We start from the raw sequence: 15,796 nt of genomic DNA, 5'->3' as shown, positions 1-15,796 counted from the left end.
CGGTGGGAAAAGGAGACCTGCCAACAAACAGGACTGGGAAAATCAGATATCCACCTTCAAGAGAAGGGAATTGGACCCTTTCCTTACACCATATACAAAGAGGAGGAAAAAAAAAAAAAAAAACCTTCAAAGTAGACCAAACTCCTACAAAATAAAAAACTAAATCTATATGACTCTCAGAAAAAAAGGTTCATGGTGCTGGCAATGATTTCTTGGCTCCCACACCAAAAGTGGGTCAACAAAAGAAAAAAAAAAAAAAAAAAGGTCTTCATCAAAATAAAAACAAACACCAAAAAGCACTCAAGGGAATTAAAAGCCAATCTACAGGAGGAAGAAAATGTTTGCAAATCGTGTTTAATGACAGATTAATATTTGGAATATAAAGAATTCCTACAACTCAATGACAGTAGAAGAAATAACCCAAATTATCACAATTGAAAAATGGATAAAGGACTTGAATGGGCCTTTCTCTGAAGATTAAAAAATGGCCTATTTACAAGCACATGAAAAGAGGCTCGGCATCACTAATCATCAGGGAATTCCAGATCAAAACCACAGCAAAACATCACTTCATACCAAGAAAGTGAGTCTTATCAAAACACAGAAGATAAATATTGGCAAGGACTTGGAGAATTAGGACCCCGCCTCCCGCCGTGTGTTGCTGGCACCATGTAGGGTGGGGCCGCCACTGTGAAAGATGATCTGATTGTCCCTGAAAAAGTTACATCAAATTGCCATTTGACTCAGCAATTCCACTTGTGTATATACTGAAAATAATTAAAAACAGGTTCTCCAACAGATACTTGTATACCCTGGTTCATAGCATTATCACAAAACCCAGAAGGTGGAGGCAGCCCGAGTGCCATTGGCCAAGGAGTGGCTAAGCACAGTGTGGCGTTTCATTCAAGGCAATGTTCCTTCAGGGTTAATAGGAAGGAAGTTCCTGTCCACGTGCTGTGTGAAAGGGTGACAAGTAAAACAAGCTAGACACCGAAGGACAAATATTGGGGGTTTCACTGATAGGAGGTCGATAGATTGATAGAATGCACAATGGTGGTTGCCTGGGGCCAGAGGAGGGAGAATGGAGTTCCTGTTCAATGAGAGAGAGGTTCAGCTTGGAGTGCGTTGATGGTCCTTTGATGGGGAGATCGCACTCAGTGCCATTGAACTGTTTGCTTAATTGTGGCTGAAATCAAATTTTCTATTATGTTTCACCACAATGAAGAAAAGTCACTTGCAATGGCTCCCTTATCTCTAACTTGTTTCATGGTCTGAGTCTTTTTTTAAGTCTACTGTAGTCTGCCCTTCAGATTCTTGAAGGTTCTATATGATGATAAGTAAGGTAAGGTATGATGATAAGTAAGGTAAGATGTTCATGGTGTAACAGGGGTAGTTTTGATAGGATGAATAGTGTAAATAATTTCTTTTTCAGGGGTAGCAAGGTTGGATTAGCTTAAGGGAACTAGTTATTTTAAAACACAACAACAAAACTCTCCAGCTGGGCGAAGTGGTACATGCCTTTAATCCCAGCTGCTTGAGAGGCTGAAGCAGTAGGGTCCAAGTTCAAAGCCAGCCTCAGCAACTTAGGCACTAAGCAACTCAGTGAGACCCTGTCTCTAAATAAAATATTAAAAAGGTCTGGGATAAGACTCAGTTGTTAACTTCCCCAGGGTTCAGTCACTGATACCAAAAAAAGGTACATGTAGCCAATACCTGAGTATTCATCTGCATGAATATTCATTTAGAAAATTGATGATAATCTTCTGTTCTAATCAACAGGTAGTTCAACTGCTTCAAAAATCAATTTTTTTTTTCAGAGGATTCCAGGGATTGATTTCAGGGCACTGGACCACTGAATCACATCCCTAGCCCAATTTTCTATTTTGTGTAGAGACAGGATCTCACTAAGTTGCTTAGTGCCTCATTTTTGCTGAGGCTGGCTTTGAACTAATGATCCTCCTGCCTCAGCCTCCTGAGCTGCTGGGATTATAGGTGTGTGCCACTGTGCCTGGCGGAAATCAATTTTCAATAAAATACTCTTCACAGAGTTAAAGAGCATTCAGTCTTTACCATAAAAAGTACCTACTTTTCCTGTGGATGACTGTGCTAATGCAGTATGGAGAACACCTTCTTAGACTTCAAAAAAGGCATTTATAATGTTTCAGGATATCATTTATAAATGTTTCATTTATAAAACATTTATAAATGTTTCAGGATATCAAGTAAGAAATGCTGAAAATCTAAAGGTGCATCACAGGTGAAGTCTGCTCTTGGGAAGCTTACACTGTTATACCATAGAGACACATTGATAACTGGCTTTTATATACATGGGAAAGTAGCCAGGTACTGTAGCTTGCACCTGTAGTCCCAGCTACTCTGGAGGCTCACACAGGAGGATTGCAAGTTCAAGGTCAGCCTATGCAGCATAGTGAGACCCTGCCTCCAAAAAATAAAAAGAAAGCCACGAGGGTCCCCCAGAAAGGTAGTAAGAGAACCAAATTCTTTGAAGAGGAGAGAGACTATTTTCCCTTAGGGTAACAAAAGGTATCTGAAAATGGTTCTCTGGGAGAAAAAGTAAGCCTTTGCCCTTGTTCAAGTGCCAGAAATAGCATGAGGAGGAGCCAGGAGGGAAGGTCTAGTGTGTAGGTGAAGAACACCTTGAATTCAGACAGCATTTTGGGGTGTACCGTGAAAGGCTTTGGCATAGCCAGGAGTGTGAGCTCTCAGCTCCTAATGGCTCAATGCCTGTTGTGCTCCATGGATAACTGCCTGCAGGCACACATCAGAGGAAAGCATGGAGAATTAACTGAAAGTAAGCCGTGTTTATAAAATCAGCATCCATTTGTGTGGTCTAATGCTGGGATCACTATGGAGTTACCAGTACAACTCGATTTGTGACCGATTGACATACTAAAGGAAAACTTAAAACTTTTCAAACTACTGCTCCTCAAAACAAATGTGTTTTTTTTTTTTAAGTCTTTCAGGAATTTGATCCTTTTGTATCCATTTTCTTTTTTGAGAGCCTACAATAACGTACAATGTTAGATTCTGCTTTTATTCGCTTTATAATATGACCTTTCATCACATTTGAGTACAACCTTGCAAAGTTCTGCAGTACAGCACTATCAGCATGAACTCCAGGCGTGAATCAGTGGGCAGTGTAAATCCTGGATGAAGTGGCTCTTCATTTGAGCACACACACTGGTGACTGGGACCCGAGCCAGACCTGAACTTCTCCTTGGGAAAGGAGTGATCCACAGTCTGCTCTGGGAATGTCACCTTTTTTTTTTTTTTTTTTTTAAATCTCTGTCGTCTGCCCCTGAAGACTTCCACCTCCAGAGATAGTATTCTGGGAAGAATAACCAGCCCTATTTAACTAATCCTTTACGAATGGGCAGCCATCAGTTCTGGATGGAACTGCGTGGTCCGTGCTCTGCTGTGGTGTGGTCAGCTTCCTCTAGCCTTTAGGTCTGTTTTAGGGGAAGACGTTGTGCAGCAGCAGTGACCTGGAAATCTTGCAGACTCCCAACTGCACGTTGCTCCCTTGTCAGACGATGACCTGGAAAACATGCTGTCAGCCCTCAGTTCATCAAATGAAGGAAAACACTTGTGGCTAATGCAAACCTCAAACCGTTTTTAAAATTTATTGCTTGGGTTCCGTGCGTGTACACGTACAAACAGTTTTTCATTCCTTTTCTGACTTTTTTTTAATTTAGTGGACTTTACTAAACTGCAAGAAGGCCATACAGAAATCGTCATATAATCCTAAACTAACTTCTGTTTCTACCAACGATTCTAACTGCCAGCTTGCCAGCGTACCTACCTTGAAGGCCCCGCCTGCTCCCTTCTCATCTGCCGTCACATTCCTTTATGCCAGCCTGCTTCCTTAGACATTGAGACAAATTAGGATGTCATGTAAAGCCGTTCATACTAAAATTCATAACCTTAAGGTGTTTTAAGGAAGACTTTGGAATTTCCAGAACGCGGTCTTGCAAAACTGGTGCGTGTATGCTACACCATGGGATCCGCTCATGTTGACATGGCCTGCTTAACTGTCCATGAGGAAAAGTAATGCTGATGCTACAGCAGCTCGTGGGAAGCCATCATGCTAAAACAGAAGTGGAGTATTTAAGAACCTTGTGGGTCTGGAAATAGGATTGTCTATTAAAACAATAGAAGAAGCTTTCTAAATCTGAGAATAGGAAGGCTTACTTAAGAGATAGCATTGGGGTAACTTGAGAGCAAGTTGGGCATGCATTGAATTAGCTGAACTGTGAATAAGGCAGTGCCAGGTAACAGGGTTTAGATCCATGGCAGACTGCTTATGCAGTGGTGGTTCTTTGATGTATCACCTGGTGAAGTTACAAGTACCTTCTATGATCTTTTCACTGTCACGAGAAAACCTAAGGACACATCTCTCAGAATGCAGTACTAAAATTAACCCTGGGTTAATTGAGAGTTGACAAAATTCGATGGAATATTTATTGAATAATAGGTGATGATATAAAAGTTTGACAAATGCAAAATATTAAGCATTTCTAATAAAAATAAGTCTTTGCATCAAAATATAAAAGTTAATACTATCTTTTTTTTCTCTCTAGCTTCTGAATACCAGAGAATGCATAGGACCCTTAACCTTTTGAGTTTGACTTATTTCACTTAACATGATGGTCTCTAATTCCATCCATGTTACTGATGCCATATTTACTTTTTCTTGTTGACTGAATAAAACTCCATTGTGTATATGCCACATTTTCTTTATCCATTCATTCATTGATGCACGCCTACACTGGTTCCATAGTTTGGCTGTTGTGAATTGTACTGCTGTAAACATGGGTCTGCACGTATCACTGTAGTACATGACTTTATTTCTTCAGGGTAATACCAAAAGTGGTATGGCTGGGTCATGTGGTGTTTCCATGCCTAGTCTTTTGAGGAGCCTCCATATTGTTTTCCACAGTGGTCGTGCTAATTTACTAGTCCAACCAATGGTGTAAAATTGTTCCTTTTTCTCCACATCCTCTCCAGCATTTGTTATTTGTATTTTCCCTTTTTTAGTTCTTTTTAGGTACACATGACAGAGTGTATTTGGCATATTATACATTCATGGAGTATAACTTATTAGGATCCATCAAAAGCAGATCAGTAGAGGAAAAGAACCAAGGGATGTGTGGTGGGGAGAGAGTGAAAAAGTGCTGGGGAGTGATACTAGCCAAATTCTGTTGTTAAATTGTGTGCATGTGTGAATATGTAACAATAAATCCCATCAACATGTACCAGTATAATGTACCAATAAAGGTGGAAGAAAAAAATTACTGCTGTCAAATCTATTCATTCAAATGTTAGGGAACATATTGAAACACTAACAGGTAAAAAGGTAAGGGACATTAGCATGCATAGGTGCACACTGTCACACTAAGCTCTCTATGTAGTTTTCTTTCACTTGAACTTTACCATGACACAAAGATACATTTTCAATAGTTCTTGTTTTTCAGATAAGAAAACTAAGGCTTGGGCCATTATTGTGCGTAAGATTCCTGACGTAAAAACTGATATGGGATTCAAATTGAGTCTTTTCTGGGCCTGGCTCCCGGAGTGCCTGCTCAGCAATTTACTGAAGAATAACACAACCATTGAGTTAAAATAACGAGGGTTGTATCAAAATTCAGAGCTCAGTGGAGATAATAAAAAATTGTGGGGGCTGCGGAGATAGCTCAGTCAGTAGAGTGCTTGCCTTGTAAACACAAGGTCCTGGGCTCAATCCCCAGCACCCCCCCCCCCAAAAAAAAAATTGTATGCCCAGTGTGGTTTCTTCTATGTAAAAACTATATGGATACAGAAGATAATACACAAAAATGAAAGCAGCTGTGTCTGGTGATTGTTGTCTAGATGACGGTTGCTAATGCTGGTCTCTTGTTTAAACAGGTGTTTAATATGTCATGCTTTCACCAACATGCTGCTTTACGTAGAGCACTTAGTTTTGTTCTAGCAGCCTTCCTTATTCAGGACTTCAGCCCTGCCTGGGGAAGGGTAAACCCAGGATGGTGTCTTAGAAAGCAGGAGACTGTTAATGTGGCAATTCCTTCCTGGCCCATCCCCACAGGTGGCGCTAGTGTTCCCCAACAACGACCCTGCTGCATTCATGGTGGCCTTCTATGGCTGCCTGTTGGCAGAAGTTGTTCCCGTGCCCATCGAAGTGCCACTCACAAGAAAGGTAAGGAAGTCATCATTCATCACAGCGCGTTGGGAGGAGGTGACGGGCTCCCTTGCAGTCGGGTGTCTTGTTGGGTGAGAACGTGCAGGCCGCAGTTTCTAAGATGGCTTTTCATCCCCACTGGGTGTGGATCAAGATGCCAGGATGCATTCTCAGTTTCTTGAGGCTCTTAACAGGTTTTCATTGGTTATCCCTGTGAGGGAGCAGCTGTGCTCTCCCCTCCAGGGTGTGCTGCTTCCCAGAGGTGGAGCTTAAATTCACCTGGTAGCAAAGCGCTGAGCTGAGGAACATCAGTCTCTGGTGAATGAGTGTCATTCCTTGGTGCCAGGTAAATGGTACTTTCTTAATCTGGTTTGTTGGGGAAAGCAATGGTTTTTGTTCAGATGTCTTGACATAATCAAGCCTAGGTTTACCTGTGATTTATAGGATCTTGTTCTGTAATTAAAATAAGCATGTTGGTAACATTACCCTTTTGTCCAGTGTAAACTAATATTCATGTACTACTTGCCAGTCAGTCTCTCAATCCGTAGGATGATGTGTTCATCAAGCAAAGCAGGGCTGCAGCAACTTTAAGAGGAGTGAATGGAGGAGACTGGAAGAGAGTGGGTTTGCCGCTGGCTCAGGAAGGGAGGACATGCCCTTGGAGGCTGCCCTGTGTCATTTAGGCTTCATTTACATGTCTGTAATGAGCAAACTGGGATGACCCTTTCAGATCCCAGAGGCAATGTGTGCTTGCAGCCCAGGTGGTTTCCAGGGAAACCTCTGGCTGTCTTTGTGACTCTGACGTTGAGATTTACTGAATTAGGAATTAAAATATTCTGCAGCTATTGGAACAGGTCACGGGTGACTGTCCAGGGCTGTGCAGCTTCTCTGGTTGTGTTTCAGACTCTGCTTCTTGGTGGGAAGGGAGGGAGCCTGGGGCTCTTGTGAAAATGGACAGAGAGGAAGTCGCCAATTTAATTTCCTGTTCGGAGGCCACGGAGTTCCCCAGCATGTGCCATGCGAGGCAGGGCTGCAGGGCAGGGACCTGGTACCTGACCTCACCTCAGCGCTCCCCTCCAGCAGGGGGCGTCGAGGGTGCCATTGCTGCCTGAGGGACAGCCTCCTTACTGCGTGGACTTACTGGACCCCAGGTGTGCACTGGACACCCCAGAAGTGCTTCCTTGTCTCCCCCGTCCTGTGACGTTCATAGCATGTGAGCACAAGAGCCAGACTCGGGGGATCCACTGAGCTCCATGAGCTCCTCACGGTTCTTCCAGTCCCGCCTCACGCGTGGAGTAGGAGACGCGGCCGTTCCGTTGGTGTGTACTGCAGTGGGCAGAGGCTCTAGAAATCACGGCGCCTGCTCAGGGTTTGTGCTCAAGGCTCAAAAGTCTCTGCGTTCTCTAAACAGTAGAAAGTGATAATGTGGAGGAACTCGCGGGCTCATGTGGGGCCTGGGTCTCAGGCTGTTACCAGATCCCCAACCCTTAACCTTCGCCGTTAGTAATTCAGATTTGCCTGTGGAGCTGTGTGGCTGGGTGTCTTCGAGACCAGGTGGGCTCTCACGGGACAGTCCCCCGAGGACTGGCTAGCCCACCTTCCTGGAGATGTGCGTGCTGCTCTCCAGTGGGCAGGAGTGTCATATTGTTACCTGGAATCAAGGCAGAATTTGAAAACTCTGAGGCAGTGTCACACAAGATCCAAGGTGACCGTCACATGGGCCATGAAACCTCTCCTCTAGCACATTTTTAAAGCACTGGGAAATGCCGAGGTATCTTTTGAGTCCAGTTTGACAGAAACTAGACACCTTTCTAAGGTGGTGCGGACGTGAAGGTGTGCAGACGCGAAGCAGCGATAGATGAGAGAAGGGGAAGGCTTCACTCTGTCACAGGGAGACCTGCCTGTCCTTAGGTGCCAGTTAAGGACACCTTAACTGGGATAGCCCTTGCACCCAAGGAGAGGTCATTGGTCTTACCATACATGGGGCAGGGTTGACCTGGGTTCACGGGACATCTCAGAAGGCACTCTGGTCAGAGGACAATGGGGGATGGGGTCCAGCAGGGGCTGGGATGTCTCACTGGATGGGAAGCCAGGGAAGTACCACCTGTCCTGTACCTCATTCCTTTCCTGAGATGCAGAGTGACAGGCCCCTCTCTGTGACCTTGGTCTTAGGACCAGAGTAACATAGGATGAGAGATTGAATGGTGCACCTACTAAGGACAACAGGACAGGTCTTCTGGGCCAGAGTGGTGGGGACTTCCCGGGCCTGACCAGCCACAGGGAATCGGTCACTCCTACTGAGCTGTTCTGTCTGCAGAGGGTATCTGCCCTGTGCCTCATTGATCTGTTGGCAGTAGTGAAGTTTGTAAACGTGTTGGTCAAGTGGACCCGCTGAAAAGAGACGTGTCTTGTGTGTGTTTGCAGCTTCACATGAGTGGTCAAGATGGCACTTTGATAGAGGAAATGGGTAGAGAGCTGGGATATGGGGAGCCATGAGTTGGGGGCAGGGGAGTGGGGGTGAGGCGCTGTGGGGACAGAAGGAGAGGCTGCCTCCGAATGTAAGGAGGGCTGCTCCGGAGACGCCCCTCCCCAAGTACTGCAGTGAGTGGTACTGTGGAACGGGTTTATCTTCACGTGCTCCGGGCTGTGTGTGTATGTGCGGGTGTTCCTGTACGTGAGCAAGCAAGTGTATATTGGGCCTGTGTGTGCACGTGTGCTCATTTTTGTAGGCACAGAGGTGGATGCAAATGTAAATGGATGACTGTGCTTATTTGTGCATGTATCTGCTTGTGTGTGTGATTTGTGCATGCATATGTGTATGGGTGCGTGTAGGCGTTTACTGGGGATAAGTAATGAGGCCAGATTAGCCAAACTTTGATAATTGTTGATGCTGAGCACTTGGAATTTCTTTCTCCTGCTCTAAATTTCCATCGTAAGTACAATTTTAAAATGATTGGCAAAAACACATTAGTCATCAAGCACACACCTGTAATCCCAGTGTCTCAGGAAGCTGAAGCAGGAGGATTGCAAGTTCAAGGCCAGCCTAGGCAATTTAACGAGACCCTGTCTCAAAGTCTGGGATGTAGCTAAGTGGTACATTGCCCTTGGGTTCAACCCCCAACATCTCTCCCCACAAAAAATTAATTGATAAATGTATCCCAGTAATGTTAAGGAAAATTTTTTTCTACCAGTTTATTTGCTCCACCTTGATTATATTACCATAATCATCTTAAATTTCAATGTTTTGTGTTGAACCTGCCAAATAATGCATTTGAGGTTTGTTTCTCCATTGATCTTATTATCTTACACCATCTCCTGAGAGCTAACAAACTGCTGTGTTGGCAATTTAAGTGGGCAGGGGGTGAGACTGGATGAGCACTACTAGTTTGAGTGCTACAAACCCAAAATGAGTTTGTGAGGTGACTTCATGAGCGGCGTTGGACAGAGAACACATTTGTGGATGATTGGTGCTTTCTGAATGCGGCTTGCGTGGGGGTGAGGGGGACTTGGACCCAGTGAGAGATCCAAAACAGCCTAATGTGATTACCTGAGGAATTACTGCTGACTATGTGCAAGGAAGAACTTTCTAGAAAGTGGCATCAGTCAACCCTTTATATTTTGATGAAACACTGAAAACGAGAGTTTTGAACTCAGGCCTGGTGTAGCTTTTCTTAAGTAGAGAAAATGAGTCATCAAGGAGATTTTGGGATAGAGGGCTGATCACCTGCCTCTGCCGGCAGCACTGGGGAGGTGGTGGTAGTGCGAGCGTGCCCCCCTGCCCTCCGAGTGTGGCACTGCATCTGCCTGTATCTGAGAAAGACACCGCCTGCAGAAAACAGGTGCATTGGGACAAAGCAGGTGGGAAGAGACATCAACGCACCAGGAGGACTCATTTCATTCACATTATTCCTGAGACGTCTTGCTGTTTCCCTGGGTAGCCCCAGGTCTGCCAGAGGAAGGCAGGTACCACCCTCTCAGAGACAGGATGGTGCATTGTGGGAAGCTCTGGCTGCTGGCTGGAGTGGAGCTTGGTGACCTGTCCTCAGGTTGTGTGCTGAGACAGCCAGGCCCTTTCTCTGATGCCAGTGTGCTCAGGGTTCCTTGACACATGCCATGGTGTTTGTTGAGGGGCTGGCTCCAGAGTGTGTGTGTGTGTGTGTGTGTGTGTGTGTGTGTGTGTGTGCGCGCGCGCGCATGTGCGTGTGTGCGTGTGCACGTGCGTGTGTGTGCGAGTACAGGCCTGGTAGGTGCTGCCTGAGAGGGCTTCCGGGAGCTGGGTGCTGAGGTCTTCGGAAGAGCTGTCTCCAGGCCCTGGGAGGGTCCTCGCGGAGCCGGTGGAGGAAGAGCAGGTGTGAGGCTCAGACTTCACACTGACTGCCGCAGAATCTCCCTGGCTCCTCCCAGGCCCAGATGGTTTTGAATCCCTTACTCAGTTTTAGGAGTCTTTTTGTATGTGGCTAATCACTTACAGGATTAAATCGTGTGTGGATATTAAGAGGACAAAGTGCCAGGGAGGCAGGACTCCTGGCCAGAAGGCCCCAGGCCAGCGTGTTCTGGCCACTTGTCAGTGTCTAAGCGGTCACTGCCTGTAGCTGTGAATGACTGACCCAACTACTGCAATTCATCTCCACGACTGATTATGACTCCCCTTGAAAAAGCATTGCCAAAGGCAAGGGTGCCACAAGAATGTCCCCAAGATGGGGACTGTCCCCCTCGCTGAGACCCGGACCTCCCTCCCCTTGCAGGATTGTGTTGGGTACACACATCAGTTTGTTGGCCATTGCTCCTTAAAGAGTCCATGGAAAGAGACACATGCTCACTGCAGATTTGAATCTACACTGAGAACAGTATTGATTAAGCTCTGGAAAAACTGGAGCTTTGAAATGTTAATGCTGCTTAATTTACCCAGGTGAAAACACTGCGCTTTGTCAGAGCTGGGCCCTCCGCTCTACCCGTGGCTACCAGGCTGTGCTCCGGCTCCTGCGGGGGCTCCCTGGGAGCCCTCTGGGGGCTGCAGCCATGACTCATTCACTACACCATGACATTTTTATTGCTAGGAAATGCTGGCTACTTTGGAGCTTATGCTTTATTTTCTGAATCTAACAATTGCAAAGCAACAGAGCCAGTATGACTGGTGGGAGTGAGAAAATTGAATCGAAGTGACTCGGCTGCACATTTGTCTTTCTGTGGGGCAGCTGGAAGTAATGGGCAATAAAACTCACACAGGGTGGCAGTTCCTACGGCTGCTGGAGCTGGGGAGGCCCCATCTGCAGTGTGTGCTCAGACGTGACATTCCAGAGACAGTGCTGCCAACACCGCAGCTTCCTGGGCTTTTTTTGTCTCCAGAGTTGAAGTCCTGCCACTGTGCTATTTTAGTTGGCTATTTCTTAGGGTGGGAAAGGTGACCCAGCTCTTCATTCCTCCACTGAGGGTGACTCTGACTAGTGTACCCCCCTCCAGATGTATCATCTACATTTCCTGGCTTCGAGTGTTCAAACATTAGGCGCTTGGCATTAGTATAGTAAACAGGGTTCTCTTGGCCCTTTCTCTTCTCCTCAGTGATTAAGTGTTGCCAATCACAGTCATAAAATTGAAGGGGACTGTGATGGCAATCTCTCAGAAACCCACCAAAGGCCTCCCGTGTGCTGAGCACATTGCATGTACTCTGATTTGCCCCCAGAAGCAAACCTATTAATTTGCTTGTTATCCCCATTTTACAGTTGAGAAAAAAAGAGTCCAAGCAAGCTAACTTACTCAAGCTAGCTTGCTTTGCAAATTTCGGGGCTGGGATTTGACCCAGTTACTAGTTAGTTGTTCAGGAAGAAAGAAGCAACTTAAGGAGGACAGTTCACTTCCCCTAAACGGAGGGCCAGGCAGTGCTTTTACCAGGAGTGAAGCCACGTTTTGCATTCTTACCTGTTCTTTGTCACCCTCTCAGGATGCAGGCAGCCAGCAGATAGGCTTCTTGCTTGGAAGCTGTGGAGTCACTGTAGCCTTGACTAGCGATGCCTGTCATAAAGGACTGCCAAAAAGCCCAACAGGAGAGATCCCCCAGTTTAAAGGTACGCTCAAGAGCCTTCGAGAGCTCCTTTTCCCCCCGAGTCCTTCATGTCTCAAGACGGGCTCTTTCCTTGGGGAAGGACGCCCCATGGGATCCCGGCTCCTCTGTTGGCACGTGTCCATGTCTGATAGCACAGTGGCACATCAGTCTGTGGGCGCTGCGCTTTAGCTGGCGGTGACCTGGGTTCTCTTTTGTGGACGTCTGAGATTTGATGGCATACCAAAATGCCAGCAATTCCGTCTAGCCTGAAGTGGTGTTTGAAAGTATGCCACGTGAATGGAGAGAAACTCTCCAGACCTGTTTCTTGGGGACTCCTTGCTTAAAAGGAATCTGTCGTTTATTTGCAAGGTTGGCCAAAGCTGCTGTGGTTTGTCACAGAGTCGAAACACCTCTCCAAACCTCCTCGGGATTGGTTCCCACACATTAAAGATGCAAATAACGACACCGCTTATATCGAGGTAAGTGGCCACGTCCCGGGCGGGGCTGGGTGTGCGCTCTGGGAGCGGACGTTCACCTCCAGTTGCTGCACCAGCACCGGGTGAGACACTCCACGAGTCTCAGACACCTGGGGAGCTGATGTGGCAGACCCAGACTTGCCTCCTGGCACCACTGTCCCATGCATTTCCTGTCTCGTTTCAGTACAAGACGTGTAAGGATGGAAGTGTGCTGGGCGTGACGGTAACGAGGATCGCACTGCTGACACACTGCCAGGCGCTCACACAGGCGTGCGGCTACACAGAAGGTGTGGACGAGACTGAGGCTTCCGGGACCCTGGCTCTTCTGTGCGAGGCCCTGTTGCCGGGTCTGCCCATGGGAGCCTGCCTGTTACTCCTCCTCCTGGGCTGTGCCCAGCCCGACTGAATGTTGACTCAGTGGATTGTCAGTGTCTTAGCTCTGCTGCTGTAACAAAGGGCTGCAGATGTCCCGCTTAGAGTAGACAGGGTTCCGTGGCTGAAAGTCCAAGGTCAGGGTGCTGGCAGGGTTGGTTCCTGGCGAGGTCTCTCCAGGTTTGTGGCTGGCACCTTCTCCCTGTCTCTCCATGTGACCTTTTCTCTGTGTGCATCTCAGGAGAGGATTCTCACCCTCTTCCTATGAGACTGTCAATCAGAGCTCTCCCCGTGACCTCATGTATTGCTTAAACAGACTCTAGCTCCAAATATAATCACTTGGATGGGCTTTCCCATGTGGATTTGGGAGTACATGCTCCAGGCCCTAACAGTTAACACCATGGATTTCATTTCTGGCTGCTTGTGTGTGCTTAGAAGTGGGGTTTTGTTTGGTTTTGTGTAAGTGCCCGTGTTTTAGTGTGAGAATCTCTGACGGTGGTTTTCTGAGCTCCTTGGTCATGCACTTGGACAGTGGGAAGTGGTTGGTTTGTGTGGGGTTTTCTTTCCTCTGAATGGGATCGTCATGGGAGACCAAGAGATGGAGTGAGTGGGAGGAGCCTCAGTAGCAGCTCCAAATTGGACCCCGAAGGAAGGGCTCAAGGGGTCCCTCCAAACCCTCTGGCTTGCCCCAGGTTCCCGTACAGGGTGTGGCTTCCACAGATGCCCACACCCTGGCATCTCCTCCTCCTGGGCCCTGAAGGCTCTTGGGGCACCTGTCTCTAGAAGCTGTCTCTTACTTCAGACTGAAGTGCTTCTCCTTTTTCTGCTGTGGGCTTTCTCTCCCTGTCCTTCTGACAACCACCCTTTTAAAAACAGTTCATTTGTCTCACAGGACGGTCCCACGTGTTTGGTGGGCAGCCCTTGTGGCTTGGGGCCAGCTGGCCTGTGGTTGCCACCGCCCTCGTCTTCACCAGCTCATGAGCTGTGCCCTGGCCCTGGTCCAGGGCTGTTGCCCTTGGGTTGGGGAGCCCGGGATATGTGTAATATTTCCACGGTATACAAAACTGTGGAAATATTTATATGTAATGTAATGTAATGTCATGTATAATACATATGTATTTCTCTGCAGAAGTCCTCTTATGAAAAGGAATCTAGGATGTTCCTTTGAGCATGTTTATCTTGGAAACCTCTCTACCTGGTCTCCCTCCTTACTTCGGCCTCTGAAAGGGCCGTGGGGGTGACACTCAGCCTTGGTGAGCGTGGCAGGGAGGAGTAATAGAGAAAGACACGTTGAGCACCCAGGACAGTGAGAGGTGGCCCAGGGCCCTGTGCAGGCAGCCTTGTTCACCTGGGCTGATGAGTGTGATTTACTCCCCCCATGCATCCCCCCCCCCCCAAAAAAAAAAAAAAAAACGACCCAAGTCACGCCTGGCTTGCTCCAGCTTTGCAGCTGAATTCCATGGTGGTAATTGTTCTCCCCTTTATATTCTTAGCACTGTTTTTCCTGCTTCTCCTTGTTTTAGCAGCCCCCCTCCACCAATGATCCTTGAATCCTCCTCCATCCCTGTCTTTGCTAATCTCACCTCCTTTTCCATCCCGCCCTCACCTGTGAAGATGTCTGGTAGAGCAAGGTAGTCCTGTCCATTGCCGGAAACAGACACCCTCTTCCAAATGCAGAGCAGGAGACCACAGGGCAGGCCTCTCTTCCTGGGGAGGCACACTTGAGGGAAATGGAAAGGATCCTTTCAAAAAGAGAGCAGGGAGGGCAGAGGTACACAGGTGGGGTTTTCCAGTGATGCCGTGGGTCGCTGCTGCTGCGCACCGTCAGGAGGTTGCCCTGGAAACGCCCCTCCGGCCTGGCCGGCATTGTCTGAGGTCTGAATGAGAGCCGTGGAGTTGCTTCAAAGATGTTCCACGTTGAGATTCTTGCAGGACCCTCAATCTCACCCTGAGTTGATATTGGGTTTTTATAGCAGTTTCTCAGTGTAGCTGTGTCGTAACTCCTGTGACTTTTTCTTGCACAGCCGAAACCATCGTGAACGTGCTGGATTTCAAGAAGGACGTGGGCCTGTGGCACGGGATCCTGACAGTAAGTGGAAATTGCACCCTCCCCCACCTCACTGTCTGTCACGTGGACTGCTCTGCACGTGGACCAAGTGTGAAGAAGCCCTTCTTTCCCCACTACGAAGAAGAAAATCATCATGGTTAGGAGTCTGTCTTTGTTCCCTGAGATAGCTCAGGACAGCACGAGAAGTCCAGCTAGCCTGAGCCCACATTGAGGCTACCGCCCCAGGGCAGCCTTTCAGGGCCCACCTGGAGTTCACCATCCGCCTTCCCCCACCTTGGGCTTTTGAGGTTCCTCAGTCTTGTCTTCGATGTCCTATTCATGTTTGGGATGCTTTTCCGTGCACTTTATCAGCCTAGCGTGTTCTCTGTGTGTGTTCTTTCTCTGGTTGGTGTTCATGGATGTTCAGGGATCTGCTGTTCCATTATTCTACAAGGGGGGGTGACTTTCTCAACCTCACCTTGGAGAGGAAATCGCAGCATGAGTTGCAGAGAAGTTCATCGCGTTGTTAGTGTCGTTGGTGAGGGAGGGCAGTGCTGGCGGGGCACCTCTGATGGGAGCAGCAGCTTTATTTGAAGAGTTCTTGGCACTTAAGACACGTGGTGTATCCCTGCCTAGAATCTCCCCGTGTCGGTATCATATCTGGT

The 15,796-nt window shown here is 47.4% G+C and overlaps 1 protein-coding gene across 5 annotated transcripts in view; it reads left to right on the top strand.

The window, feature by feature from the left end:
* Positions 1 to 15,796, top strand: part of DIP2C (disco interacting protein 2 homolog C) — a 373,178-nt gene that overhangs the window by 258,794 nt on the left and 98,588 nt on the right. For all 5 annotated transcript variants that reach the window (XM_079107787.1, XM_079107785.1, XM_079107786.1 and 2 more), the window contains 5 exons: positions 6,104 to 6,214; positions 12,135 to 12,258; positions 12,606 to 12,715; positions 12,897 to 12,999; positions 15,109 to 15,173. In XM_079107787.1, coding sequence (XP_078963913.1) covers positions 6,104 to 6,214; positions 12,135 to 12,258; positions 12,606 to 12,715; positions 12,897 to 12,999; positions 15,109 to 15,173 — 513 coding nt within the window. The remainder of the gene's footprint in view (positions 1 to 6,103; positions 6,215 to 12,134; positions 12,259 to 12,605; positions 12,716 to 12,896; positions 13,000 to 15,108; positions 15,174 to 15,796) is intronic.

Source organism: Sciurus vulgaris, assembly GCF_902686455.1.
Source record: "Sciurus vulgaris genome assembly, chromosome: 12".
Lineage (NCBI taxonomy): Eukaryota > Metazoa > Chordata > Mammalia > Rodentia > Sciuridae > Sciurus > Sciurus vulgaris.
The sequence above is the reverse complement of the archived record's forward strand: the minus strand, read 5'-3'. Positions and strand labels throughout refer to the sequence as shown.